Below are 27248 nucleotides of genomic sequence, written 5' to 3' on the forward strand. Positions count from 1 at the left end.
GATATATGGAGTCCATTGACTAATTTTACTATATTATAATTAAGATCAATTTTCCTTCTCCTTTTATTACATTCTTTACACATCCAGGAAGGGTGGGTGGGGGGGGGAATATTTTTGAAAACTAACATTTCTTTATAATATTGAATTCACTTTACTTGTGTTATTGTTTAAATAATAAGGAAGGGAAGAAGTGATTGTCAATGACATAATTATATAGTTGATAGTGTATATTTGTACAGCTTTTATGATAAGATCATTTGTATTATACTTTCAAAGTTTGAAAATCAATAAAATAAAAAAAATTAAGACATGTAGGCTGAACAAAATATCTAGCTGAGAGAGAGACATCTTGTGGGTTTGAAAATAAAAAATACCCCTCAATATGCCCAAATATCCTCTGTTCTGACTAATATAGACTGATTTTCTATTCATCAGTAATAATAATAACTTTATTCTTTTATACCGCCATAACCAAAAGTTCTAGGCGGTTTACACTAAAAAAAGCTGGACAATCAGCGAAATACAATAATACAGTAAAAAATACAAATATTTGTAAAATAGAATTTCAATAATAGTGATGTCCAAGATAGGGTTGTCTCCCAATCAGTTTTGATTTGTACATTTCATAAATAAATCTTATTTATATATTTGTACATACTCATATTAAAGGAGATAAAATTGAAGGCATGCTCCCACCTCCTAAACACAGTTATTTTTGTTCATTAATGAAGATTCTGCTTTTATAAGTGTACTGTATATAGCACCACATACCTGTCAGATCAGCAGGTTCAACCTATGATGCAGATGGGAGATTACTGCATTTAATATTCTCATCCAGATGTTGTTTCTCACTCCAGCTGAGTTGCTGCCCACAATACAATTAACTAGTCACTACCAATCATAATCTTACAACTTTGGGGGAAAGATTTCCAAGGACATGATCTGCTCACACAATATATAAGATACCAACTTTAAGAAAGATATTTTGGATAAGTTTGTTTTATTTATTAAGATCTACTGACCACCATATATAAAAAATCAATAAAGGCTGTGTATAACATGTATAGCTGGATACAGGTATTTTATATTGTAGTAACAATATAATTACAGTATTAATATAAGTGACCAGATATCAACTTAGTACACAGAACAGTGAAGTAAATAAACTATTAGGAATAGGAAAATTATAGTGATAGCAATAATATGACATAGGGCTCATTTTACTAAACTGTGATAGCGGTTTTAGTGTGCGTTGAATTGCCCCGCACGCTAGACCTTAACACCAGCATTGAGCTGGCATTAGTTCTAGCCACGTAGTGCGGGTTTAGCACGCGCTAAAATCCTGCGTGCACTAAAAATGCTATCACAGCTGCGGTATACAAACCTAAGGTTTAGATTAGATTAGATTAAAAGGAGCCCATAGTGTCAATACCATACACAATAAAACAGTACTCTTGTAAATATCAAGTTTCTATTATTTCAATATTCTCTGTCAACACAATTCAAATGAAACATCCTAGGAGGTTCATTGCAGCTGGGATATATAGATAGATGAGTAAAACATAGGAATAAGGATAAATCAAACTGAACGACTACACTGAAGGAGAATTGTACATACAGCTGAATAACAAACAGGTCGGGAGAAGAACTAGGCTTTCAGCTGCTTCCTGAAGTGGAGTTATTTTTTAGTTAGGTGTAGCCCTTCCAGGCACGGTCAATCTTAGGCAGGGGTAACATGGGGCAGTTGCACAGTACCCTACTCTCCTAGGGGCCCTGCAGGCCTGACAATCTGGCCCCTTGTATCAGAAACCCCTCCTACCCCGCTCCATACTATAATGTGCACGCACGTACGTTTCAAAAAAGAGTGGCAGGCAGAAGCTGTGGTTTTCATATCCGGTTGGCTGCCTTTTGATGTCACTTCCTGCTTCCGCAAGGGCAGGGTTCGGCAACTAAAGGGATATACTGCCTGCTGCTTTCTACTGAAATGTGAATGTACATTATAAACAGAACTGGTGGCATTTGCTATGAGATTACAGACTATGAGGTTCATAATCAAAATGAAAATACTGTACATCCAAAAACCTGCCTTTATCGGCACTTGGATGATCAAAAAGACAGGTCGTCCAAGTGGCGATAAACAAAATGGGTTTTAGACTATCTTAAAGTAGCTTAGGTCTTTTCACTGCCGCTGTGCGCCCAGAGTGAAAAAGGGCATTTTTGAAGGAGTGGTTAAGGTGGGAGGTAGGCGGGATGTAGGTCTACCTAGACTTAGTCGTCCTGCAGTGATAATCAAAAAGTTTAATGAGACTGCCTAGATAGAACTTATAAGTTGTGACTTAGAGTTATTTGGAAACCCTGCTAGATACTGTGCCACTTTCACCAACTGATATTTAGAGATAGTTACACCACTGCACCATCAAGGAGGACTACATAGCTTCTAAAAGTGAAGCGACACGACTGAAATCCCATCTTCTGCGTGTTGCCGCGGCCGAGGAAGCGATTTTAGCAGCCCAGGGGAAAGGGAAGCTACGTTTTTAAACTCCCGCTAGCCTTGTATAAGATATCATTCCAGCACAAGTATCTGGTAGACTTTAATTGTTTTTCCTCCCACTTAAAGCTTTTACTAGAGGATGGAATGGGGGCTCGAGGCATCCTTTGTTCCCGCGCGATCCTTCCCTTGGGTGATAGCCCAAACTAGACGGTTTCCCTCCGGCCGGAGGCCTAGCTCCCCTTCCTCTCCTCGTTGCCGTGGTAACCGGCCAGCCCGTCTCTCTTCTCCTTCCTTCCTTCCTCCCCCGAAGCTGGACTGTGCGCGTGGGCTCTGCGTCCCTCCCTCTCCACTGCCCTCCGCCTGGACTGACAGGGCCGCGCCATAGACCCCCCCCAATCGCCTACTGCATCTTTGCTGGGCTTCCCCTCCCCCTCCCCCTCCCGCCTCTTCTCTAGGCCTCGGCAGAGCGCCGCCCAGCCCGGGGATCCCGGTGAGAGCTGGGGGCGGGGTAGCTCCCCTCTCCAAGCCGGGGAGGAGGCGGCGCTGCTGAACTGGAGGTACAACACCAGGATGGAGCCCTGACTCCCCGTCGCCTCTGCAGGCGTGGAGACTGCAGCAATTGAACGGGCGCATTTCGTGTACACAGACAAAGCGAGTTTTTTTTTTTTTAATGCAAGTTAATTTTTTTTCAACAGATATTTTAAAAGCCCCATTAGATTCCCCAAAGTGGCAGACTAAACAAGCAGAAATCCCAGCCCGGAGGATGTGGAAACTCGGCAAGAGCAAAGTTCTGATCGAGGATTGTCCGGAGGAAGAGGCTCAAGCACAGCCAGCTCCGCAGGTGAGAGGTGGTTGCCGAGCTCCCATCCTGTCCGGGTAGCTGCTCCTGCTTAACAAACGTTTCGTTGCAGTGGAGTAGGCAATGAAATCGTGCACTAGATTCTTCTCCATGGTTTTCCTTGCTTTGAGGGATAGGAGATCTAGGCTGGGTCCTGAATTTATATGTCTTCTTCCATTGACTCACTTACAGCAAAGCATTAAAAAGCTAAAACGAATAACCCTTTTAAAAGAAAAAGGGGACAAAGTAATTGCTCTGAAGTCTGCTTATATGATAAATTTGATCAGCTTACTTGGAAAGTTGGGTTAAAGTCCTAAAAATATCCTTTCCTCCTAATGCTGCTTTGATTGAGATGTTATGGCAAAATTACAGGTTTCTTCAATGTTTGTGTTGTTTAATTGGAGGCCTAGGAGGTAGTTTAGACTAGAGTTCCAGTTATTAATGTAGTAATTCTAGGAATTTTCCACATCTAAGTAATATAGAATTTTTGAATTTATCGTAACAGACAAGCCTTTGATGATTATAGGCAAATATTTAATTATAATGTACCTAATCCCTTTAAAGAGGATTTCCTTTCTGTAAGCCTTTGATTATGTGATGTAAATGTTGCTTGTAGAAATTGCAAATTTTGCAGGTATCTGTGTAGTTTAAAAGAAATGCTGTCATGTTATTGTCTCTATATAGCATTAGTAAGTTGCTGATCTGGCAGTTACTGTGACTTGCCCAAGGTCACACTGAATTATTAGTTAAGTCTGGATTAGAAACTAGGAAACTTCTGGTTTATGATCCCCTTTACTAATCTGAGTTGATGCTTTTTCCTCTAGGAGCTCATTATTAAGTTAACCATATCTAACTCTATGTGACTGTTTTCCATTGTAGTTTATTTTGTAATAATAGGAAGGGTGCTGCTTTAAACAAGTTTTAATTTATACTGGTACAGTGGATTTGTAAGACAAGGTAACCTTATGCATGCTTACTGAATAATGTTCAGAATATCCAATGTGTTCCAAATATGTAAAGAGGTCCTTCAGTAGCATATTAAATTTTTAAAGTTCCATGAGTGTGCTCTTTGGCTTCTAGGAAACAATGCTCAGACCATCAATTAAAAAAATATCAACTTTTTTTCATGTCAGTTACTGCTTTGGATTTTAGGATGACTTTTTTAGGAAATGGCTTCATTTTATACAATGGGCCCTGTGGCAAATAATGTGAATGCGTAATAATGAGCATGCATTGTTAGTAAATGGTTCCCTGTGGTAGTCACTTTTGTCACCAGTGGTCTGCTTTAAAAGTAACAGTGCTATTTCTGGCACCTGCTTTGAACTAGCAGCTGTGTTTATCCTTACTTTTGCTTGCTGAGGTAAGTATGTTAGGAAAAACTGAATATAAAAATTCTTGTTTGGTCCTGGTTTTAAAAGTGTGCTGAGCATTTAGTAACTTTTACTTCACTGGCATGACAGCATGAACTAATTCACATGTTAACTATACAGAACATTAGTGGTTAGGAAATGATCAAGGACACTGCAATTAGCGCATGCTGTCACATGTATAGTTTTCATGGGTGTACTTAACTGCAGCCTTAAGAGGAGGCATTAAGTATATTCATGCTAATTGTGAATTACTTAATATACCAATTGTAGCAGAACACTTCTTCCCCAGCAACATTGTTTACATACTTCTCTGCCCCCTGGGACTCCACCAATATATATTTTAAAAAGGTTTGCTTCTCTGGACCTCCAGGATTATTTGGTGTGTAGCAGGGAACAGGAGGAATCCTGAGTCACTCCTGCTCCATTGCCAACTCAGGATCAAAGTGGTGCCTCTGACACCTAGTGGTAGTCTTGAAGTACCACTACTGGACAGCAAGCCACCAAATACATTTTTTTTTCAAATTGGAATTATTGTACATTTTGGAAACCTTCTATAGAAACATTCAAAAGTTTGCCAGTATTGTTCAAATTGTATTGTGAAAATTCAAAAGTCTTCTAGAAGAGAACAGTAAATAATCTGGTTAAAGTTCAGAGACCTGCTTCTTTTGTTTCATTTGAGGCTGTTACTGAGAGACTAGCCATAGTGACTCTAGAAACACTTTGGGATGCTGTGCAGGGCTTTAACTCCTCTTTAAAGAAGGTGCTCTTCAACGTCTACATGTCCTCACTAGGCACGCAGCTAACCCAGTTAGGGATAAAACTATTTAGTTATGCAGATGATTTTATGATCATCATCCCATTTGTTAATTCTATCTCTGAAACTATTCCTAAAGCTTCAGAAGCCATAAACGTGATGGAGCACTGGATGACAACCTTTAGGCTCAGACTTAATTCAGAAAAGACAACTTTCTTGTTGCTTCGCCATATCAGCTTGACACCAAATCACCACTATGTATCAATAATCTTAATTACCCTATCCAACCTACCATAAAGATACTAGGTGTAACTTTGGATCAGTGCCTAACCATGAGAGATCAGGTGGACTCCTTGATCAGAAAGGGATTTTTCACTCTCTGGAAACTCAGATCCATTAAAGCTTATTTCGATACAGTGGCATTCAGAACCCTAGTCCAATCCCTCGTACTGAGTCTACTTGACTACTGTAACATCGCCTATTTAGCAATTTCCCAAAAGAACATGCAGCGTTTACAATTGATGCAAAATGCAGCGGTCAAACTGATCTTTGGGCTGAGGAAGTTTGACCACGTGACACCCTACTACCAGCAGCTGCATTGGCTGCCAATGGAGGCTCACGTAAAGTTTAAATTTGCCTGCTTCTGCTTCAAAGCACTACACGGACTTGCCCCTAAATATATAACTGACCTTTTCGTCTTCTCAGCCAACAGACACAAGAGAAGCTCACATTCCAACTTCGTTTCCCCCCCCAGTGAGAGGTTGTAAAGTGAAAAAACACCATGAACATCTTCTCTCGCACCAAGCAGCATCATGGGGTAAAGACCTAGAACAATTGCTTTCGCCCACTACTTATGAGGAATTTAGGAAACGTCTGAAAACATACCTGTTCCTAAAGTATCTAGACAACTGATCCTCTCTTCTCTCTCCCCTCTATAGCGATTAACTTGTTCTATTGATCTCTCTCTCCTCAAAAATGGATTTCCTGTCCTATTAACCCTCTTTCTTCCTCCCCTCTTAAAGTCAATCAATTTGTACCTTTGCTTAATATTTGTAAACCGCATAGAAGTTCACGGTATTGCGGTATATAAGCTGTTATTATTATTATTATTATTACTTAATGATCATACTAAAGATATAACAGCTCTTTCAGAAGGTCATTGCTCAAGATCAGATTATTATTGACCATTGCGTTATGGATTTAGAATTCCTAAAAACTAAAATTCTGACTTTGGAAAATTGTGAGACTGCCTCAGTTAAAGAGATCTATACCCAACATAGATTGGAGTATTTGGAAAATCAAGTTTGAAGGCGTAATCTAAGATTTTTGAACTTTCTGAAATCTCCTTTAATCTCTCCTGTTGATATGGTGAAACGATATTTTATGGAAATTCTGAAGATCCCAAGTGACTTGGTTCCACTGATAACAAGAGCTCAGTATATAGCAGTGGTCTATTTTGAGGCCTTCGATATGTTTATCATAATCACAAAAGTAAAATAAAACAGTTTCTTGATCATATGTCTCTCTAGCTATAAATGACAATATTATTATTAAGACTTAGCCAAAAAGAAAGATTTATAAACTATAAAGTTTTACCTCATGTAAAATTGTCATGTCTTTAAAAATTGTATTACACCCTCACAAAATGTTGTAAATAAATTACCCTAAACTGACAAATACTGTAGAAAAGGAATGGAATTAACTTTTTATACCAATAATTTTCTCATTGAGTTCTTCTATTTTCAAGAAATTTTTCAAATTGATTTATCATACAACTTCTCATACAAGCATTCAAGGTTAACTGGAAAGTCTCTTGATGGTAGGAGTTGGTATTGAAATTATCTAGGGCAGTGGTTCCCAACCCTGTCCTGGAGGACCACCAGGCCAATTGGGTTTTCAGGATAGCCCTAATGAATATGCATAGGGCAGTGGTTCCCAATCCTGTCCTGGAGGACCACCAGGCCAGTTGGGTTTTCAGGATATTCCTAATGAATATGCATGGAGCATATTTGCTTGCCTGTCACTTCCATTATATGCAAATCTCTCTCATGCATATTCATTAGGACTAGCCTGAAAACCAATTGGCCTGGTGGTCCTCCAGGACAGGGTTGGGAACTACTGACCTAGGGGATAAAAAAAACCTCAAGTGCTCGTGGCAGTTTGTCTTTTAGAACTAGTCTTAGTCAAGACTGCCATATGCAGGCCATCACTGGTTTTAACAATCGCCCTGTAAGCTACCGGTACTACTATTAAACTTCCTTTTATGTGAATTTTTAGAGTACTTAGCTTATATAGGCTTTGAGTATTCCTTATTCCAGTTGAAGTGAATACACCGCTATTGTCTCAAATGGGATGTTAGTCATCAGCTCAAATGAGATGCTAGTCACCAGCTCTACGGAGCATCTCCGTTTCACTCAAAACTGAGCTTCATCCGGAGATGACCACCCAGATAATGTATTGGGATAAAATATAGGTCTCACGTAATTGTGTTTCAGGCTGGTCTGCTACTTCTCAGAGACATACCACCATGATATACGGGATCCTAAATGAGTGGGTTGTCTTTCATCTGGAAAAGCAGAACCTTGAGAACTCATAAGAACATAACAACATAAGAATTGCCGCAGCTAGGTCAGACCAGTGGTCCATCATGCCAAGCAGTCCGCTCACGCGGTGGTCCTCAGGTCAAAGACCAGTGCCCTAACTGAAACTAGCTCTATCAGCATACGTCCTTGTTCAGCAGGAACTTGTCTAACTTTGTCTTGAATCCCTGGAGGGTGTCTTCCCCTATGACAGGCTCCGGAAGAGCGTTCCAGTTTTTTACCACTCTCTGGGTGAAGAAGAACTTCGTCCTCTCGTTCTCTCTACCTTGGAGAGGGTGAACAACCTGTCGTTATCTACTAAGTCTATTCCCTTCAGTATCTTAAATGTTTCTATCATGTCCCCTTTCAGTCTCCTCTTTTCAAGGGAGAAGAGGCCCAGTTTCTCTAATCTCTCAGTGTACGGCAACTCCTCCAGCCCCTTTACCATTTTAGTCACTCTTCTCTGGACCCTTTGAGGTACGGCGACCAGTGCTGGATGCAGTAATCCAGGTGAGGGCGCACCATGGCCTGGTACAGCGGCATGACAACCCTCTCCAACCTGTTTGTGATCCCCTTCTTAATCATTCCCTGCATTCTGTTTGCCCTTTTCGCCGCCGCACATTGCACAGACGGCTTCATTGTCTTGTCGACCGGTACTCCCAAGTCTCTTTCCTGGGGGGTCTCTCCAAGTACCGCCCGGACATCCTGTATTCGTGCATAAGAATTTTGTTACCAACATGCATCACCTTACACTTATCCACGCTGAACCTCTTCTGTCATGTCGTGGCCAAATTCTCGAGCGTGTTTATGTCACATTGCAGATGTTTGCATCTTCACTACTCTGAATAACTTCAAATCGTCGCAAATTTAATCACCTCACTTGTCATACCAATTTCTAGATTGTTTATAAATATGTTGAAGAGCACAGGTCCAAGCACCGAACCCTGCGGTACTCCACTGGTGACACTTTTCCAGTCCGAGTATTGTCCATTTATTCTCACTCTGTTTCCTATCCACCAGACAATTTTTAATCCACGTATTTCACCCTCGATTCCATGATTCACAATTTTTTGAAGTAGTCGTTCATGCGGAACCTTGTCGAAAGCTTTCTGAAAATCTAGATATACAATGTCGACTGGGTCACCCTTGTCTATCCATCTGTTTACTCCCTTGAAGAATTGCAGCAAGTTCGTCAAGCAAGATCTTCCTCTGCTGAAGCCATGCTGGCTGGTCCTCATCAGGTTGTGTCTGTCAAGGTGCTCAATGATGCGGTCCTTTATCAGCGCCTCTACCATCTTTCCCGGTACTGAGGTCAGACTCACCGGTCTGTAGTTTCCCGGATCACCCCTCAAACCTTTCTTGAATATTGGCGTAACATTCCAGTCTTCCGGAACTCTTCCCGATTTGATCGACAGATTGGCTATTACTTGAAGCAGTTAAGCTATAGTCCCTTTCAGTTCCTTGATTACCCTCGGATGGATGACATCCGGTCCTGGGGATTTATAATTTCTAAGCCTATCAATCTGCCAGCATACTTCTTCTAGACTGACCATCAACCCTGTCAATTTCCTGTCTTTGTTTCCTGTGTATAGCCTGTCGGCTTCCGGTATGTTGCGTATATCCTCTTCGGTAAACACAGACGAAAAAAATGTGTTCAGTTTGTCAGCGATGGCTTTGTCCTCCTTTAGCACTCCCTTCATTCCTCGGTCATCCAATGGTCCCACCGCTTCCTTTGCTGGTCGTTTCCTCTTAATATATTGAAAGAACGTCTTGAAGTTTTTCGCCTCCTTGGCTATTTTTTCCTCATAGTCTCTTTTGGCCCCTTTTACCGCCTTATGGCACCTGCGTTGATGCTGTTTATGCTTATTCCAGTTTATATCCGTTTTTGACCTTTTCCATTCCTTAAACAAAGTTTTCTTGTCCCTGATCACTTCCTTCACCGCTACAGTGAGCTACGCTGGTTACTTCTTTTTTCTCTTGGATCCCTTGTTGATACTTGGTATATATAGATTTTGCGCCTCAGTGACTGTGTCCTTAAAAAGAGACCATGCTTGCTCTAACGTCTTTACAGTGCTTATCCTCTTCTTGATCTTCTTCCCCACCATGAGTCTCATCCCTTCGTAATTCCCTTTTCAGAAGTTCAGCGCTGTGGGCATCATTCTGGATTGATGTTTCGTCCCCGTGTCCAGGTTGAAGCAGATCATTTTATGATCACTGGTTCCCAGCATCCCCTCTACTTCTACACCTTGTGCCGGTCCTCGTAGTCCATTTAGAATTAAGTCCAGAACTGCGTTTCCTCTTGTATAGGAATGTAATCGCCTATTGCATCCAGGAAGCAATCGACTATAGCATCCAGGAACTTAGTTTCCCTACCACAGCTGGAGGTGTCTAGGTTCCAGTCTATCCCTGGATAATTGAAGTCGCCCATGATCACTGTGTTGCCTCCTTTGCCTCGTCTGTCATTACTCCATCAATTTCTTCGGACTGCCCCGGGGGGTCGGTGGTAGATGCCGATCTTCGTTTCCGTTCCATTTGTTCCCGGAATTTTGGCCCATAGAGACTCTACCTTATTGTTTGATTCCGGCAATGTTCCCTCCGGTAGACTCAATTCCCTCTTTGATGTATAGGCAATGCCCCCACCTTTTTGAGCCACTCTGTCTCTGCAGTATAGCTTGTATCCCAGTAGCACAGTGTCTCAGACGTTTTCCTCATTCCACCATATTTCTGTGATGCCGATGATGTCAAGGTTATCTCAGATCGCCCTCCAGTTCCATGGAATAAATCCTGCTCGTTTGTTACTGAAATTATTGCTAACTCTTAGTAAAATTTCAGTAAAATTTCAAAAGCAACTTGTAATAGGTGACATCAACCTACATCTTGAGGATACTAATGATAAGGATACTCTTGACTTCATCTTCTTGCTTCACTCTCTGGATTTACCCTTGCCTCAAATGACACCCACTCATGAGAAAGGCCACTCTCTCAACATTATCACCTTTATGGATCTTACCTCTCAGAGCTCTGCTATCGACAATGTACGCTGGCTTGGTCTGACCAATACCTTGGTGAATTCACATTACCCTTCGTTATGTCTCATATACCAGAAAAAGTTCAACCCAAAAGAACTGTAACTTTTAGAAAGAAAATTAGTCCAGATTTATTCTGGACTCGAGCATTAAAGTTGTTACCCTGCTCTCCAAGAGAAGGCCCTGTAGATGGTAGCTGGGTTAACTGGAGAACAATTTCCGAGAGCACTTATTTAACTCTCACTCCTTTTGTTATCAAATCCATGTCTCATTTATGAATTCTCCTTGGTTTACACCATATCTTAGAGAACTCAAGCAAATGTGTAGTAGGAAACTTAAACGAAAATGGAAGCAATCTAATTTAGACTCAGATAAACTTAATTGGAGGCTCACTATAAGAAAATATAACTTTGAGTTAACAAATGCAAGAAAAAACTATTATGGCGGTAAAATTGCCAATTCTAACCATCAAAGTGTTACTTAATTTAGACTCTGGCATATGTTAACAAGCTATGACTGTAAATCATAGGTTTTACTACCTACTGCAGACTCTCTTGCTTCTTTTTTTTTTTAAGATAAAATTGTTACCATTAGGAATTCTTTCTCTCCAGTGAACCTTGGTCTTTTCCTAAAGGACTTCAAGAGCAGCTTAATGCTGACGCAAGTAGATCATTTCTGGTATTCATTTGACTCAGTATCTGAATCTCAAGTTTCAAAATTATGCGCAAAATTGATGAAATATAAATGCATCATTGACCCTTTTCCCTCTTATCTCTTTGCTAATATTCTGCCTCAAGCAATCAATTGGCTGACTACACTATTAAACTATGCTTTAGAAACAGGGTATTTCTTGCATGATATGGGTATAATTAGTCTTACTCCCCTTCTGAAAAAAACAGATTCTGACCCAACTGTCACTTCCCATTATAGACCAATTGTTAATATACCTCTATTAACTAAACTTAGGGAATCAATTGTTGCCAGCCAGCTCTCATGCTACCTGGAGAAGTTTTCTATTCTTTTACCTTTCTAGCATGAGTTCTGTCCAAATTTCAGTACAGAAACTCTTTTGGTTTCTCTCCTTTCAAAGATCCAGCAGTTACAGTCTTGTAAGAAACATGCTATCTTACTTCAGTTCAATCTTTCTGCAGCTTTGATGTAGTCAATCATAATATTTTGCATTACCTGCTCTCAGAAATTGGCCTTGATCTTGGCCTTGAAATTGGCCTTGTCTTGGACTGGTTTGACAAATTTCTATCCTTCCGGTCTTACTCAGTTAATATGGAAGGATCTAATTCAAAATCTTGGAGAGTCCTTTGTGGTGTTCCCCAGAGCTCTCCACTATCTCCAATCTTATTTAACATCAATATGAGTACATTGAAATACTATGATTTGAGTATTCGAGAAACTTTATTAACGTACGCTGATGATATTTTCATATTACTCAAGGTTGACCCAGATGTTGTTAATCTGATTCCCAATATTAACCATTGCATTGCCAAGCTTTGGTCCTGGGTGATGATGGTCCAGATGAGCCCTAAGTTTTAGTTTAGTTTAAATCTAAATCCCTCATCCCTGCACCATCATCTCAACCACACATTGAGACTTTGGAGCTCTGCCTGCCTCTTGGGTCCTGTGCGTGGAACTGGGAGCTTTTCTGAAAATGCTATCCTGGAGGATCTGGATTTCAGCTTTCTACCTAAAAACCTAAATTTGGCTTCCAGAATCTCCCTCCCACATTTTTCTATGTCATTGGTACCTACATGTACCAAGACAGCTGGCTCCTCCCCAGCACTATCTAAAATCCTATCTATGTGACGCGTGAGGTCTGCCACCTTCGCACCAGGCAGGCAAGTGACCAGGCGATCCTCACGCCCACCAGCTATCTACATGCCTAATGATCGAATCACCAACTACAACAGCTGTCCTAACTTTTCCCTCCTGTGCAGAAGCCCCTAGAGCAGGGGTGTCAAAGTCCCTCCTCGAGGGCCGGAATCCAGTCGGGTTTTCTGGATTTCCCCAATGAATATGCATTGAAAGCAGTGCATGCAAATAGATCTCATGCAGATTCATTGGGGAAATCCTGAAAACCCGACTGGATTCTGGCCCTCGAGGACCGACTTTGACACCTGTGCCCTAGAGACACATCCTCAGTGCGAGAGGATATTGCATCCCCTGATGGGCAGGTCCTAGCTACAGGATTATTTCCTACTTCACCAGGGCGATGCTCTCCTTCTAGGACAGTGGTTCCCAACCCTGTCCTGGTGGACCACCAGGCCAATCGGGTTTTCAGGATAGCCCTAATGAATATGCATGGAGCAGATTTGCATGCCTGTCACTTCCATTATATGCAAATCTCTCTCATGCATATTTATTAGGGCTAAATAAGCAGGACAGAATCCTAAAGAATAAGCAGGACAGAATCCTAAAGAATGTTTGAAAAATAAGCATTTCCAATAGACTTGAAAGTACTAAATCTAAAATGTCTAAATACTGGACAGATTTTCACTCTTTCATATGGAGATTTCTAAACTTTTTCCTATTTGCTGTTTAAAAACTGCACTTCTCCCTCCGTATCCATGGGGATTCTTTGCAGAGCTGGGCCGCAAAATGTAAAAACCACGAATAACTTCTTGGCCGGCTCTGACCCACCCCCGCCTCCCTCCCACCTTCCTCCCAGATTCCCTCCCACCTTCCTCCTGGATTTGGTTATTCACAATTTTTTTTAGGGGGGCTGAGTTTAATGTTTTTGGGCTATTTTTAAGCCTTACTTGGTGGTCTAGCAGGTTTTCGGAGCAGGAGCGATCTTCCTGCGCTCCTGCCCCGTGCAGATCACTCATAGGAAATGGCTGCGGGAAGTTCTCGTTGGGAGCTCATGGCAGCCATTTCCTATGAGTGATCTGCACGGGGCAGGAGCGTAGGAAGATCGCTCCTGCCATGAAAACCCACTACACCACCAGGTAAGGCTTAAAAATAGCCCAAAAAATTAAACTCGCCCCTCCATAAGTTGGAAAGGTTTTTTTGTATGGATCTTCAGAACGCAATCGGGCACAACATACTTCCGATTGCTTAGGTGTCTATTGATCCAATTTTTAATGAATTTTTTGTGCGTGTATTTCTCTTTCACTTTTCTTATTTCTTCTTATCATTATGCAAAACTAATATTAAAATTTATACACCACTTAAGGCTCCTTTTACTAAGCTGCGATAGCGTTTTTAGCGCATGCAGAATTTTAGCACGCGCTAAGCCCGTGCTACGCGGCTAGAACTAACACCAGCTCAATGCTGGCGTTAAGGTCTAGTGCACACTAAGCGCGCACTAAAACCGCTATCGCATCTTAGTAAAAGGAGCCCTTAGCTTGTGCTTATTGTTCAGTGCATTGTTAAATCTTCAATTTCACCACCTCTGCCATGCATGCATGTTTCATAGAAAACGTTCTTCAGGGTCGAGAGGATCTGTAATGTCTGAGGGAGCATTCAACTGCCGTTCACGGTTTTAAGGATACAATACTTTGTTAAAGAAACTTCAAAACACTGCAACACATTTGATTTAGAGTATCAAGATATGAGAGTATCCACATTGTTACACCTATTATAGTAGTCATCAAATCACACACATATTGTGTTTAAAATCTGTTAAATTCATCAGATATTGTATGGTACTGCTCCAGGATATATGCAACATCTTTTGAATCTTTCAGCATGTAACACTACAAAGGAGTCTAGGGAATATCTCATCATTCATTCCTTAAATGTTAATAACATTGCATATTAAATGGTTCATTCAGTAGGGTTTGAATATCAGGGAACCAGATGCTGGAATTCACTGCCTTTGGAAATTAGATGTCAAGAAAATTATTTAAGGTTTCATACTATGCTGAAAATGTTACTATTTAAAAATTTTAACCTTAATATATGCTAATTTAATTGGTTTTGTGTATGTAATATGTGATAGTGATTGTAAGCTACATTAAACCTTGATTGGAAAATGTGGGGTACAAGTGTCAATAAGTGCCCACAGGAGATGAAGGGTGCCCAGTGATATCTTCATGGTTACTTGGTCATGGGAGTGTGTGGCACAGTGGTTAGAGCCACAGCCTTGGCACCCTGAGGTTATGGGTTCAAATCCCACACTGCTCCCTGTGACCCTGGGCAACTCACTTAATCCACCATTGCCTCAAGTACGTTAGATAAGAGTGTGAGCTCACCAGGACAGGTAGGGGGAAGTGCTTGAGTACCTGAATGTAAACCACTTAGGCCAGAGGTAGGCAATTCCGGTCCTCGAGAGCCGGAGCCAGGTCAGGTTTTCAGGATATCCACAATGAATATGTATGAGATGGATTTGCATGCACTGCCTCCTTGAGATACAAATCTATCTCATGCATATTTATTGTGGATATCCTGAAAACCTGACCTGGTTCCGGTTCTCGAGGACTGGAATTGCCTACCCCTGACTTAGGCTATAAGTAGTATTTCCTTAGCAACAGCAGTAGATGAATCCAGAGACCAATGGGATAGCACACATCTACCAGCAGGCGGAGATAGAGAAACTGATTTATTCCCCAGAAACTGATATTCACCTTCATTATTTAATTAAATTTGGTTAAGCTTGAAGTGCCATGGGCAAGCTAAAAAAAAACTTGGGAGTTGGTCTTTGATGAGGATACAATCTATCAAAAGAAAGCAATTTTGAACCAGATGTTTGATATAGCAGAAGATATAGAAATTGTAATTTAGTACTCTATTTGCTAACATGGAATTTTGGTAAAGCAACGTCCAAATTTGTCCATAGTACACCCTCCTTGCCTTGGTGGCACAGACTTTTGATGGAGTAGATTTTTTTCAAAGTTGACTCCACCACTAATGACTGGTGCTGAAGCTGTGGTTTGTCAAAACCTGGTGAAGAATTGATCTTATACAGAGAATCTAATTTTCTAGGAGCCACTGTAATGGTGAGGGGTGTTTCCCAATTCTTGTGAAGAGTCTCTTTAAGAATACCATGTATAGGTAATCTGAGTTCTTTAGGAGGCTCATCATAATCTAAGGCCTCCAAGTATTCAACACTATAGGCAGAATCAGCTTCTAGTACAGGGGTGCCCAATAGGTTGATCGCGATCGACCGGTAGCTCGCCAAGGCAAAGTGAGTCAATCACCCAGGACTCACTTTGCCTTGGCGATCTATCGGGCCGATCAATCTTCCTCTCCCCGACGTCAATTCTGCCGTTGGAGAGGAAGTTCGGGCCAGCCAATCGCTGCCTGGCTGGGCAGAACTTCCTCTCCGATGGCAGAATTGACATTGGGGAGAGGAATGCTGGTCGGCCCGAAGCAGGGAGAGCTTGGGGTGGCGTCGGCTTTGGGGCCTGTTATCCATTGGTGGCGGTTTGGGTCCTGTTCCCCGATGGCAGTGGTAGTGGCTTGGGGAAGGGCAGGGAGAAAGAAAGAAAGGGGGCAGGCAGGGAGACAGAAGGAAAGAAGAGAAACAGAAAAAAAAGAAAGGGGGCATGAAGAGAGAAAGAAAGAAAGGTCAGGGAGAGAGGAAGAAAAAGTTGGGGGAGGGAATGAGGTATGGAGGAGAGGAAGCATACAGGCTGAAAGAAGGGAAGAAAGATTGGATGCACAGTCAGAAGAAGAAAGTGCAACCAGAGACTCATGAAATCACCAGACAAGGTAGGAAAAATGATTTTATTTTAAATTTAGTGATCAAAATGTGTCTGAATTTATATCTGCTGTCTATATTTTACAATATGGTCCCCTTTTACTAAACCGCAATAGTGGTTTTTAGCGCAGGGAGCCTATGAGCGTCGAGAGCAGCGCTGGGCATTCAGTGCAGCTCCCTGCGCTAAAAACTGCTATTGTGGTTTAGTAAAAAGGGAGGGGGGTGGGTATTTGTCTATTTTTGTATGGTTGTTACTGAGGTGACAGTGCATAGAGTCATCTGCTTTGACCTCTTTGAAAAACCCCCGGAATAGGAATGATAATTAACATTTTCTATGCGTACAGTGTGTGTTGTGTTTCTTTAAAAATTTTATTGTTGGTAGATCATTTTGACTTGGTCATTTTAAAAGTAGCTCGCGAGTCAAAAAAGTATGGGCACCCCTGTTCTAGCATGACTGGTAGCTCTTTTCCCAACTGCCTAATAAAGACACCAAAAGGACCGTCACCGAGTGGTTAGGAAAGCAAAAAGAGAATATGAGGAGAGACTGGCGGGGTAGCAAAAAACTTCAAACCATTCTTCAGATATGTGAAGGGGAAACAACCAGCCAGGGAGGAAGTGGGACCTTTGGACAGGAAGGGAGTGGTCAAGGAGGAAAAAGAGATAGCTGACAGGTTAAACAAGTTCTTCTCGTCAGTCTTCACGAGAGAGGACACATCCAATATCCCAGAACCCGAGGAGAACATAAACGGAGACCATGATGAAAATCTGGTCCAACTAGAAGTAAGCAAAGAGGATGTTCTCAGACAGATAGACAGACTGAAGAGCGACAAATCACCAGGTCCGGACGGCATCCACCCAAGGGTATTAAAGGAACTGAGAAACGAAATAGCGGAAACACTACGCCAAATTTGTAACCTATCCTTGAAAACTGGGGAGATCCCAGAGGACTGGAAAATAGCCAATGTCACGTCCATCTTTAAGAAGGGATCAAGGGGTGACCCGGGAAACTACAGGCCGGTGAGCTTTACCTCGGTTCCGGGAAAGATGATGGAAGCACTGGTCAAGGACACAATCTACGAACACATAGAAAACAATGGACAACTGAAGGCGAGCCAGCACGGCTTCTGCAAGGGAAGGTCATGCCTCACAAACTTACTGTATTTCTTTGAGGGAATAAACAGCCAGGTGGATAAAGGGGAATCCATAGACATCATTTACCTTGACTTCCAAAAGGCCTTCGACAAGGTACCTCACAAAAGACTGCTTAGGAAGCTGTGGAGCCACGGGGTGCAGGGGGATGTCCACCGATGGATCAAACACTGGCTGGCAGGCAGGAAACAGAGGGTTGGAGTAAAGGGCCATTACTCATATTGGCAATGGGTCATGAGCGGAGTTCCACAGGGGTCGGTGCTGGGACCGCTCCTGTTCAATATATTTATCAACGACCTGGAGACGGGGACGAAATGTGAGGTTATTAAATTTGCTGATGACACCAAACTCTGCAGCAGGGTTAGAAACGCGGAAGACTGCGAAGACCTGCAAAGAGACCTAACGAGACTGTAAGAGTGGGCAAAAAAGTGGCAGATGAGTTTTAACATAGAGAAATGCAAGGTCATGCATGTAGGGAAAAAGAACCCGATGTTCAGCTACAAAATGGGAGGATCACTGCTAGGGGTGAGCAACCTTGAAAGAGACCTGGGAGTGATGGTGGACACAACATTGAAAGCATTAGCACAATGTGCGACAGCCTCAAAGAAAGCGAACAGAATGTTGGGTATCATTAAAAAGGGTATCACGACCAGGACGAAGGAAGTCATCATGCCGCTATATCGTGCAATGGTGCGCCAACATCTGGAGTACTGTGTCCAGTACTGGTCGCCTTACCTCAAGAAAGACATGGCAGTACTTGAGGGGGTCCAGAGGAGAGCAACTAAACTGGTAAATGGTATGGAAAACTTTTCATATGCTGACAGGTTGAAAATGCTAGGGCTGTTCTCCCTGGAAAAGCGGAGACTTAGAGGAGACATGATAGAAACCTTCAAAATCCTGAGAGGCATAGAGAAGGTGGACAGGGACAGATTCTTCAGACTGTGGGGAACCACAAGTACAAAGGGTCACTCGGAGAAATTGAGAGGGGACAGGTTTAGAACAAATGCGAGGAAGTTCTTTTTTACCCAGAGGGTGGTGGACACATGGAACGCACTTCCGGAGGTTTTGATAGGCCAGAGCACACTACAGAGTTTCAAGGAAGGTTTAGATAGGTTCCTAAAGGATGATGGGATTGAGGGTTACAGATAGATGTAGAGGTAGGTTACAGAAATGGTCAGGAACCACTTCACAGGTCACAGACCTGATGGGCCGCCGCGGGAGCGGACCGCTGGGCGCGATGGACCTCTGGTCTGACCCAGTGGTGGCAACTTCTTATGTTCTTAAAAGAAAGTCTTTCAGTAGGAGATTTAGCCCTTGATGGAGACTTCTGTGGAGACTTTTTCAAGGGAGTGTCATAAGCCTCCGTTGTAGACTCAGACAAATTCTCAACTGAATCAGACTAAGTCAGAGTCATAAAAGGGCTTTGGTGAAGGAGTGCGTCGAAGATTGATGCTTACGTGGAGTCCGGTGCCGATCTGATGACAATGATGAATTAAGACGCAAAGCTCTTTTTCTCTTGAAAGAACCTGAGGGAGAGCGATGTTTTCTTATGGATGCATGTGAGGAAGAACGATGCTTACTAGTCTTTGAGTGTTCAAGTTTTATTTAAAATTTGATATACACGCTTATCAAATATTCCTAAGTGATTACAATTCTAAAACGGGGGGAGGGAGGAGGAAGAGGAATAACGATGTCTCGAACTGGATCGATGCCTCGATGGAGAACTGGACCTGCGATGTCTAGGCGTGGAGCATCAATGCCATTCCAGAGAACCAGTTGCGGTACCGCTAGATCTAACAGGCTTATGCTGAGCCTGGGCCGGTACTGAGGGAATCCATACTGGGATAAGCAATTTGAAAGCATCACCCAACTCTGCTTGGAAAAACATACCAAGTTTTTCACAACAGGAAAGCACTGGTACCTCTGGCTTATCTGCCGGTACCATCGGTGCTGAGGCTTGCCTCAGAGAGGGTGACCTCGATGAGGATGCATACCTCAATGTGTTGAGGGTGTAACGGTAGATGTCTCTGCTTGGTCGGCATCAAGGGATTCGATGTAAGATTGATCTGCAACGCTGGTTGGGAAGCTGGTGGCTTCTTATCTGGATTACCGGATGTAGCAAGGTCTCCTGACACCGATGTTGATATCGATATCTTGTTGGTGTCCATGCTTGTCCCAAACTTCTCCTGTTGGAATTTGCGGCTCTTGATGGAATGTTTCTGCAAGGTTGAGCACCGAGGTGCAGGATTCTACCCAGTGTTCAGGCCCAAGGCACTGCAAGCACCAACTATGTGAGTCGGTGATAGAAATTGGCCTTTAGCACTTGCAACACTTTTTGAAGCCTGCTAACAGCCTGGACATGGATGGAAAGACCGCGTCAGCTACATCAAACTCAATGGCTGAGAACAAAGCCCTCAATGGCAAAAGCCATGAGGAAAAGAAAGAAAAAAAAAAGGACTTTTCTCTTTTTTTTTTTTTTAAGAAGAAATATTTAAAAGAAAAACGTGAGCAGGAAGACAAATGTCAAAAACTGAACAATGTTCAGAGACATGACTTCTTAGCTCCGCAGAAAACTAAGAACTAAACAGCTGCGAGCCTACATAGGGCGGGAAGGCACTTGTGCTTGCGCAGTGTGGGCAGTTTGTAAACTTTCTCAAGTTCTTAAAGTGGCACTGCACTTTTAAACCTGTCCGTACTGAGGCTCCTTGATGACGTCACCCACATGTGAGAATATGCTGCCTGCTTATCCTGGGATAACCCTGTGAATCCTGTCCATGATCATGCTCTGTGTATCACACAAGCCAAGTTCGCAACACTTCAGGCTTGATGGGCGTTGGTAACAGCAGTCCTGAAATTCAGCAAGCGAAGATGGCGGGCATGAAAAGTAAATATGCTGCCATGCATTTGTCGATGCATCTGTTTTGCCTGCACACCCAAACATGATCTGCCTGACGCCTCCCTCTCCTGCCTGAAATCATTCTGGACATGGAGACAACTCCCCTTCCATAAGTAATGTTTCCTTTTGAACCCTCTTCCCTCTTAACTATTTCCCTCCCTTGTCTGACCTGATAGCATGCCATTCTCTTCTCATGGCTCTCTCTTGCCCAACCTTCCTCCCTTTAGTTGCCGAGGCCCTTGCCCACTTATGTCCGACTCCCCTCTAACTGGGGAGATCTTGCTCACTGTTTGCCCTTCTAATGTATGGATGATATGTATAAAACACTTTAACTTCCCTGTAATAGAAACATAGAAACATGATGGCAGATAAAGGCCAAGTGGCCCATTCAGTCTGCTCATCTCTTCATCTCTCTAAGAGATCCCATGTGCCTATCCCAGGCTTTCTTGAAATCAGAAACAGTCTCTGTCTCCACCACCTCTACCGGGACACTGTTCCATGTTATCTACCCCCCTTTGTGTAAAAAAGTACTTCCTTAGATTACTCCTGAGCCTATCACTTCTTAACTTCATCCTGTGCCCTCTCATTCCAGAGCTTCCTTTCAAATGAAAGACTCGACTCATGTGCATTTATGCCACGTAGCTATTTAAACATCTATCATATCTGCCTATTCTCTAAATTATACAGATTGGGATCTTTAAGTTTGTCCCCATACGCCTTATGATGAAGATCACGCACCATTTTAGTAGCCTTTCTCTGGACTGCCCCCTAGTTGCCTCACTGCTCTGCTGGGATGTCTGTGTAGCCAGTCCAGTAGGACTGCTGGCTCCTAGACAATCCCAATGGCTTGTTTTTGTGTGTATTTTCCTTCAACATTTTTTGTTTAAAAATGCTCCTTAAAGAAAGACACACTGAGCATAAAAATGTGTAAAATAGGGCAATTTTTGAATGCAAAGGAGAGACGCTTTTGTGATTCGAAAATGACCATGTTTAGCCCTGGATTTTTTTTTGTAAAGCATCCAAAATTGAATTTGGACATCTTTTTGGGAATGTCCCTCATATTGTCCTATAGATTGCAAACAGTATATAGTAGCAAATTAGATTTTCATTCATTTAACAATTTTATATGTGCAAAAATCAAAGTGAAATCACTTTTTCTCCCTATTTCATTTAAAGAATGTAATAATATGTGCAGTTCCAGAAAGGCAATATAAACTGTTTTACCTTGGTTTCATTTTGTTAATAAAGGCACAGAAGAAAGTCGGATCTCCCAGGACTGTACTGGAGATTTAATCTGGTATTTTCCTGCTTTATCTCTTCTGGCATTTGAATCATTTGGCCTTTTCAAGGGCAAAGAGGACTTGAATAAAAGAAGTGCATCCATAACCAGTTTTTTAACAATAGTGTTTGGTGTGAAGTAAATAATTTTGGACAAACCTTTCTTTGTTTAGTGCCAATACACTGCATTAGCAAAATCACTATTTTACTGAAGTTGGTATCAGAAGTCTAAATGATGGATGTGATATGAAAACATATTTCTGGAGGGAAACAGTATTTCTACATTTGTAGTGTTTTCGCATTTTATAAATCTTCAGTGTTTTTTCTCTGTATTTTTAGACCTGGCAATTTCCTTGTGCACCTTTGCCCTTGTGGCTTGATAATAAGCAGGGCTATGATTTGGTACCATGAGTCTTCATTTATTCACTGGCAACACTTACTATAGCAGGACATATTTATCCACTCCTAGCTGAGATAATTTTTAAGCACCATTCTGACCTTATGTGTAACTTTCTTTAAATTAGTCCCTGATCTATTCCCCCCTTTTATCAAGCTGTGCTGCCGAGCAGCGCAAGCTAAATGCTGAGCCGCCCATAGGAATAGAATGGGCGGCTCGGCATTTAGCTTCCTGCTTGGCAGCGCAGCTTGATAAAGAGGGAGGGGGATATATGTTCTATCTTGGCTTACACCCTATGGGGCTCAATCAAAACTTAAACACATCTAAAAACCCGCCCAAGATTACCTAAAAGACAGGTTGTCCAAGTGCCGATAATCAAACTGACTTTCTGGATGTGCCGCGAGACATTATATGCCTCTGAATGCCATTGTGTGCCTAGAGCTAAAATGGGCGTATCTGGAGAAGTGGTTAGGGCAGTATGTGGGCTGACCTAGACTTATTCGTCCTGCAGGGATAATCAAATGTTTTACTAGACATCCTGGACTCATCACACCCTAAAATTCCCCCTTTCTCCTGCACTCACTTCTGCATTCTTAACCTATACTTAAGTTGCTGTATAGTCTTTGTATTGTCCAAATGTATTCCACTGTGAATGTTCGCTTGTAACCCATTCTGAGCTACTTGGAGGACGGGATAGAAATCAAATTAAATAAATAAATAAAATAAAAACAAGTATAACTGCCAAAAAGGTATCCAAATTGACCAGGTAACCATTGCAGAGACAACATAAAGACCCACACAATCCCCCAGTGTTCACTGAACCCCTCATATCCCCATAAAGATCAGAATAAAAAAGTACATACCTGTCTCCAGAACTTCAGTACCTGATATAGGAAAGCCTAGTAGAACTGCACATAGGTGTCTTTAAATAGCCTGGGCTAATGAACCATGGAGAGGAAGACCCAGGCCCATAAGCCACTCTAACCACTACATTTATAGAGCAACATATGCGCCCACCAAAATCACCCCAAACCGTACTCTACTGCCATATAGGTGCCACCTGCAGCCATAAGGGCTATTGGGTTTGTAGACAGTTGGGTATAGTGTTTTTTGGGGGGTTCACCGTAACGTATAAGAGATGTTTATGTGGCACCCTTTTTTTGAAGTTCACAGCAGTGCCATGTAAGGTGACCCACTGCTCTAGGTGCCATCGACTCGGGTTTGTGTGCTAGTGACTTGATAAGTTAAAGATCCAAAAAGAAGTCATTCAAGTGCTAGTCCGATGAGGTCCTACAGTGTCATCCCCATAGTAGATGGCAACATATCCAGCCACCTAGTTACAGGTCACCCTCTTAAGAACATAAGAATTGCCATACTGGGACAGACTGAAGGTTCATCAAGTCCAGTATTCTCTTTCCAACCGTGGACAACCCAGGTACTAAGTACCTATCAAGATCCCAAGTAGTAAAACAGATTTTTGCTGCTTGTCCTAGGAATAAGCAGTGTATTTTTCCAAACCATCTCAATAATGGCCCATGGATTTCTTTTTTAGGAAATTATCCAAACCTTTTTTAAAGAAGAGAGTATGGTGTAGTGTTTAGAACTACAGCCTCAGCACCCTGAGGTTGAGGGTTCAAACCCTGAACTGTTCCTTGTGACCCTGGATAAGTCGCTTAATCCAGAATAACAAAAAAAATTGACCCTGATCCCTCCACAAAGAGGATACAACCAAAAAACTTTTGCTTTTAAGTCAGGTTTCAAGTTTCTTTATTTTTTATATACCGTCTATCAAAACAAGTGTCTAAACGGTGTACAATATAATGAGATGGAAACTAGAGAATGGCACAGTGGCTGTTAGAAGCTTGACTGAGTGGGGAGAAGATGCTGAAGGGAAATGGGGAACAGAGAGTGGGGAGAAGATGCTGGAAGGGAAGAAGACAGAGATGCCAGACTATTGGGGCAGTGGAGGGAAGAAGATGGATGCCAGACCAATTGGGGTGGGGGGTGTGAAGGGAGAGGCACAGTAATAGAGCAAATGGAAGACGCTGAGAGAAGACAGACAATGGATGGAAAGAATTAAATGAGAAGATGAGGAAAGCAGAAACCAGACTACAAAGGTAGAAAAAAAAATTCTATTTATTTATTTCCCTTTTTTTTTTTTTTTGCTTTAGGATAAAGTAGTATATTAGTTGTGTTGATAAAAATTTATAAACAAAGCCCTGTCAGCTGAACATCTCTTTCTCTAGTTCAGCAGCCAGAACTTTGATTTATAAGGAAGGAATAAACTAAATATTGCAGTACTGAGGCTTGTATGGATTCTGCGGGGATAATAGTAGCGGGGATGGGGCGGGGACAGTGGTCGCCGGGGCGGGGATGTGACAGGGACAAATTTTTTCCCTATGTCATTCTCTAATGGAAACCCCAAGGACTTCATTAACCACTGGTGCACCCTAAGCACATCCATCCTCGAAGACATGACATCACTGCAGAAAAAGACCAGAATCTGTAGACACTCAGATAAATGGTTTGACAACGAACTACTGCAACTCAAACGACAATGCAGACGTCTTGAAAGAGAATGGAGAAAAAACAACCTGGAGAACACTGAACAAACAATACAAACAAAAGCTAAAAGAAAAAAGAAAGGCATAGTACACCAATCAGATAAGCATAGAAATCCAAGACACCAAAAAACTTTTTAAACTACTAAAGGAACTCACAGACACCAAACTGTACCTGGCCACCAAAACTGCCCTGCCCCCTCCAGCCAATCAATTGGCTGAATTTTTCAGAAACAAAATATCAACAGCCAGAAACACCTTCACCGGGACTCCAAACCACCTCGAAGAAATCTTGATATCACCTAAAGAAAATGAGGCCTACGCAGCAGACAGAAACTGGTCAGATTTCCCAGACACAAAATGGCATGACCTAGACAGACTCTACAAAAAATACACTCAGGCAGCCTGCAACCTCAACCACTGTCCCCCATACCTGTTAAAAGCCACCAGCACTAGATTCCGCACCCATCTCATGCGGTGGATTAGTTACATGCTCACAGAGGGTCAATTTCCACAAGAAGTCGCCAAAATCATCATAACCCCTATTCTGAAAGACCCAAAGTGAGCAACAGATCAGCCATCCAATTACAGACCTATAGCCTCAATATCGCTATATGTCAAACTAATGGAAGGCCTCGTAGCAAAACTTCTCACCGAATACTTAGAAACCCACAACATTCTTCACCCCTCACAATCAGGCTTCAGAGGCAACTACGGTACAGAAACACTACTAGTCCCTCTCCTAGACACAGCCAAACACACATAAGCTCATTCAGTGCACTTCATAGAGGATTACAACAGCTTCACCTTAAAGTATGATGAGTATGACTAGGAGGTCATCAGAGACTTCAAAATGGTGGCATTCCTAATGGCTCTTCAAGGCGGTTTTACCAAGTTTCCTTGCTATCTCTGCCTTTGGGACAGCAGGGACACAGAGGTGCACTACTAAAAGCAGCACCGGCCACAGTGTACCAAGTTCTCTGTGGAGAGAAATAACGTCAAATCGAAACAACTGGTAGATCCCTGGAAGGTGCTGATGCCACCACTGCACATCAAATTGGGCCTAATGTAACAATCTGTCAGAGCTCTAGATAAGGAAATGGCAGCCTTAAAGTATCTTCAAGACATCTTCCCTCTTCTGTCTGAGGCAAAAGTCAAAGCTGATGTCTTCGTTGGACCACAGGTAAAGAAGATATTGGAGTGCAAGGAATTTCCCAAGAAGCTAACTAGGGAGGAGAAAGTGGCTTGGAAAAGGTTCGAGGCTTTCTGGGCAATCACAAGGCTGAAAACGATGTGAGTTGGTTTAGAATCTGATGAAGAACTACAGTAAAATACAATGTTCTTTATAAGCCAGTAATCTGCTAGCCTGATTGCTAAACTCAAAATACACTTGTTTAGTTCTCGTAAGTTGCTCAGAGATATCAGCCAACTCCAATTCGTGGAGTCGCAGCTTGGCCTCTTGGATCTTAGTTTGGATATCCCTTGTCCTCCCTGTTCCCCTACAAGCTGTCTCCAAGGATAATATTTGTGCTCTTAGCTAGGATTCCCCAGCACTCCTTGTCTTATTCAAATGGACTTGTAGACAAATAATATTACCCCGCATAACAACCTTCAGAGCTTCCCAGAGGACAAGAGAGGTCACTTCAGGCATGCAACTGCTAAGAAATTTTGTAGTTGTGATTCTAAATGAGAGACATTGGCCAGCTCTAGTAAAGATGCTTCATTAAGCTGCCAATAGTGCTGACCTGAGCACTGGGCATCAAGTGAGAGTGTTAAGGTGATAGGTGTGTGATCTGACCAAGTAGCAGTATGGATGTCGATGCACACTACCTGCTCTAACAGGGTAGGGCCTCCCAAACAAAGATCAATATGAGAAAAGGAGAAATATTTTGGGGAAAATAGGTATAATCCCTGACCCCGGATGGAAAAAACGCCAAATGTCTGTCAGTTCCCCATTGATTCAGGTAGCTAAGGAGTTGGGCCCTATCTTTCTGGGCATAGAGGACTGAAGAAGCTAAATTGTCTATACTAGGGTCTATGGTGAGTTTGAAGTCTCCACTCACCACCAAGGAGCCCTCAGTGTTATCTGCTAGAACCTGGTAGAGACTGGAGAAAAAGTCTCCCTGGGCGGAATTAGGGGCATAGACATTCAAAAATGAATAGGCGAGGTGATAAAGGTGTGCCTTAAGCAACCACCCTTCCTTATCTGCCACTGTAGTATGGATCTGCCAGGGATGTTTGCGAGAAAACAGA

At 42.3% G+C, this 27248-nt stretch overlaps 1 protein-coding gene across 4 annotated transcripts in view; it reads left to right on the forward strand.

The window, feature by feature from the left end:
* Nucleotides 1-1924: 1924 nt before the first annotated feature.
* Nucleotides 1925-27248, forward strand: part of TDRP (testis development related protein) — a 100061-nt gene continuing 74737 nt past the window's right edge. The window contains exons 1-2 of one of the 4 annotated variants that reach the window (XM_033938955.1): nt 1925-2044; nt 3187-3332. In XM_033938955.1, the coding sequence (XP_033794846.1) occupies nt 3255-3332 (78 nt within the window). In that variant the 5' untranslated portion in view covers nt 1925-2044; nt 3187-3254. Of the gene's footprint in view, nt 2045-2273; nt 2585-2776; nt 3049-3186; nt 3333-27248 lie in introns of those variants that run through there. The other 3 variants (XM_033938953.1, XM_033938956.1, XM_033938954.1) reach the window with 3 other exon arrangements.

This window comes from Geotrypetes seraphini, chromosome 3, assembly GCF_902459505.1.
Source record: "Geotrypetes seraphini chromosome 3, aGeoSer1.1, whole genome shotgun sequence".
Lineage (NCBI taxonomy): Eukaryota > Metazoa > Chordata > Amphibia > Gymnophiona > Dermophiidae > Geotrypetes > Geotrypetes seraphini.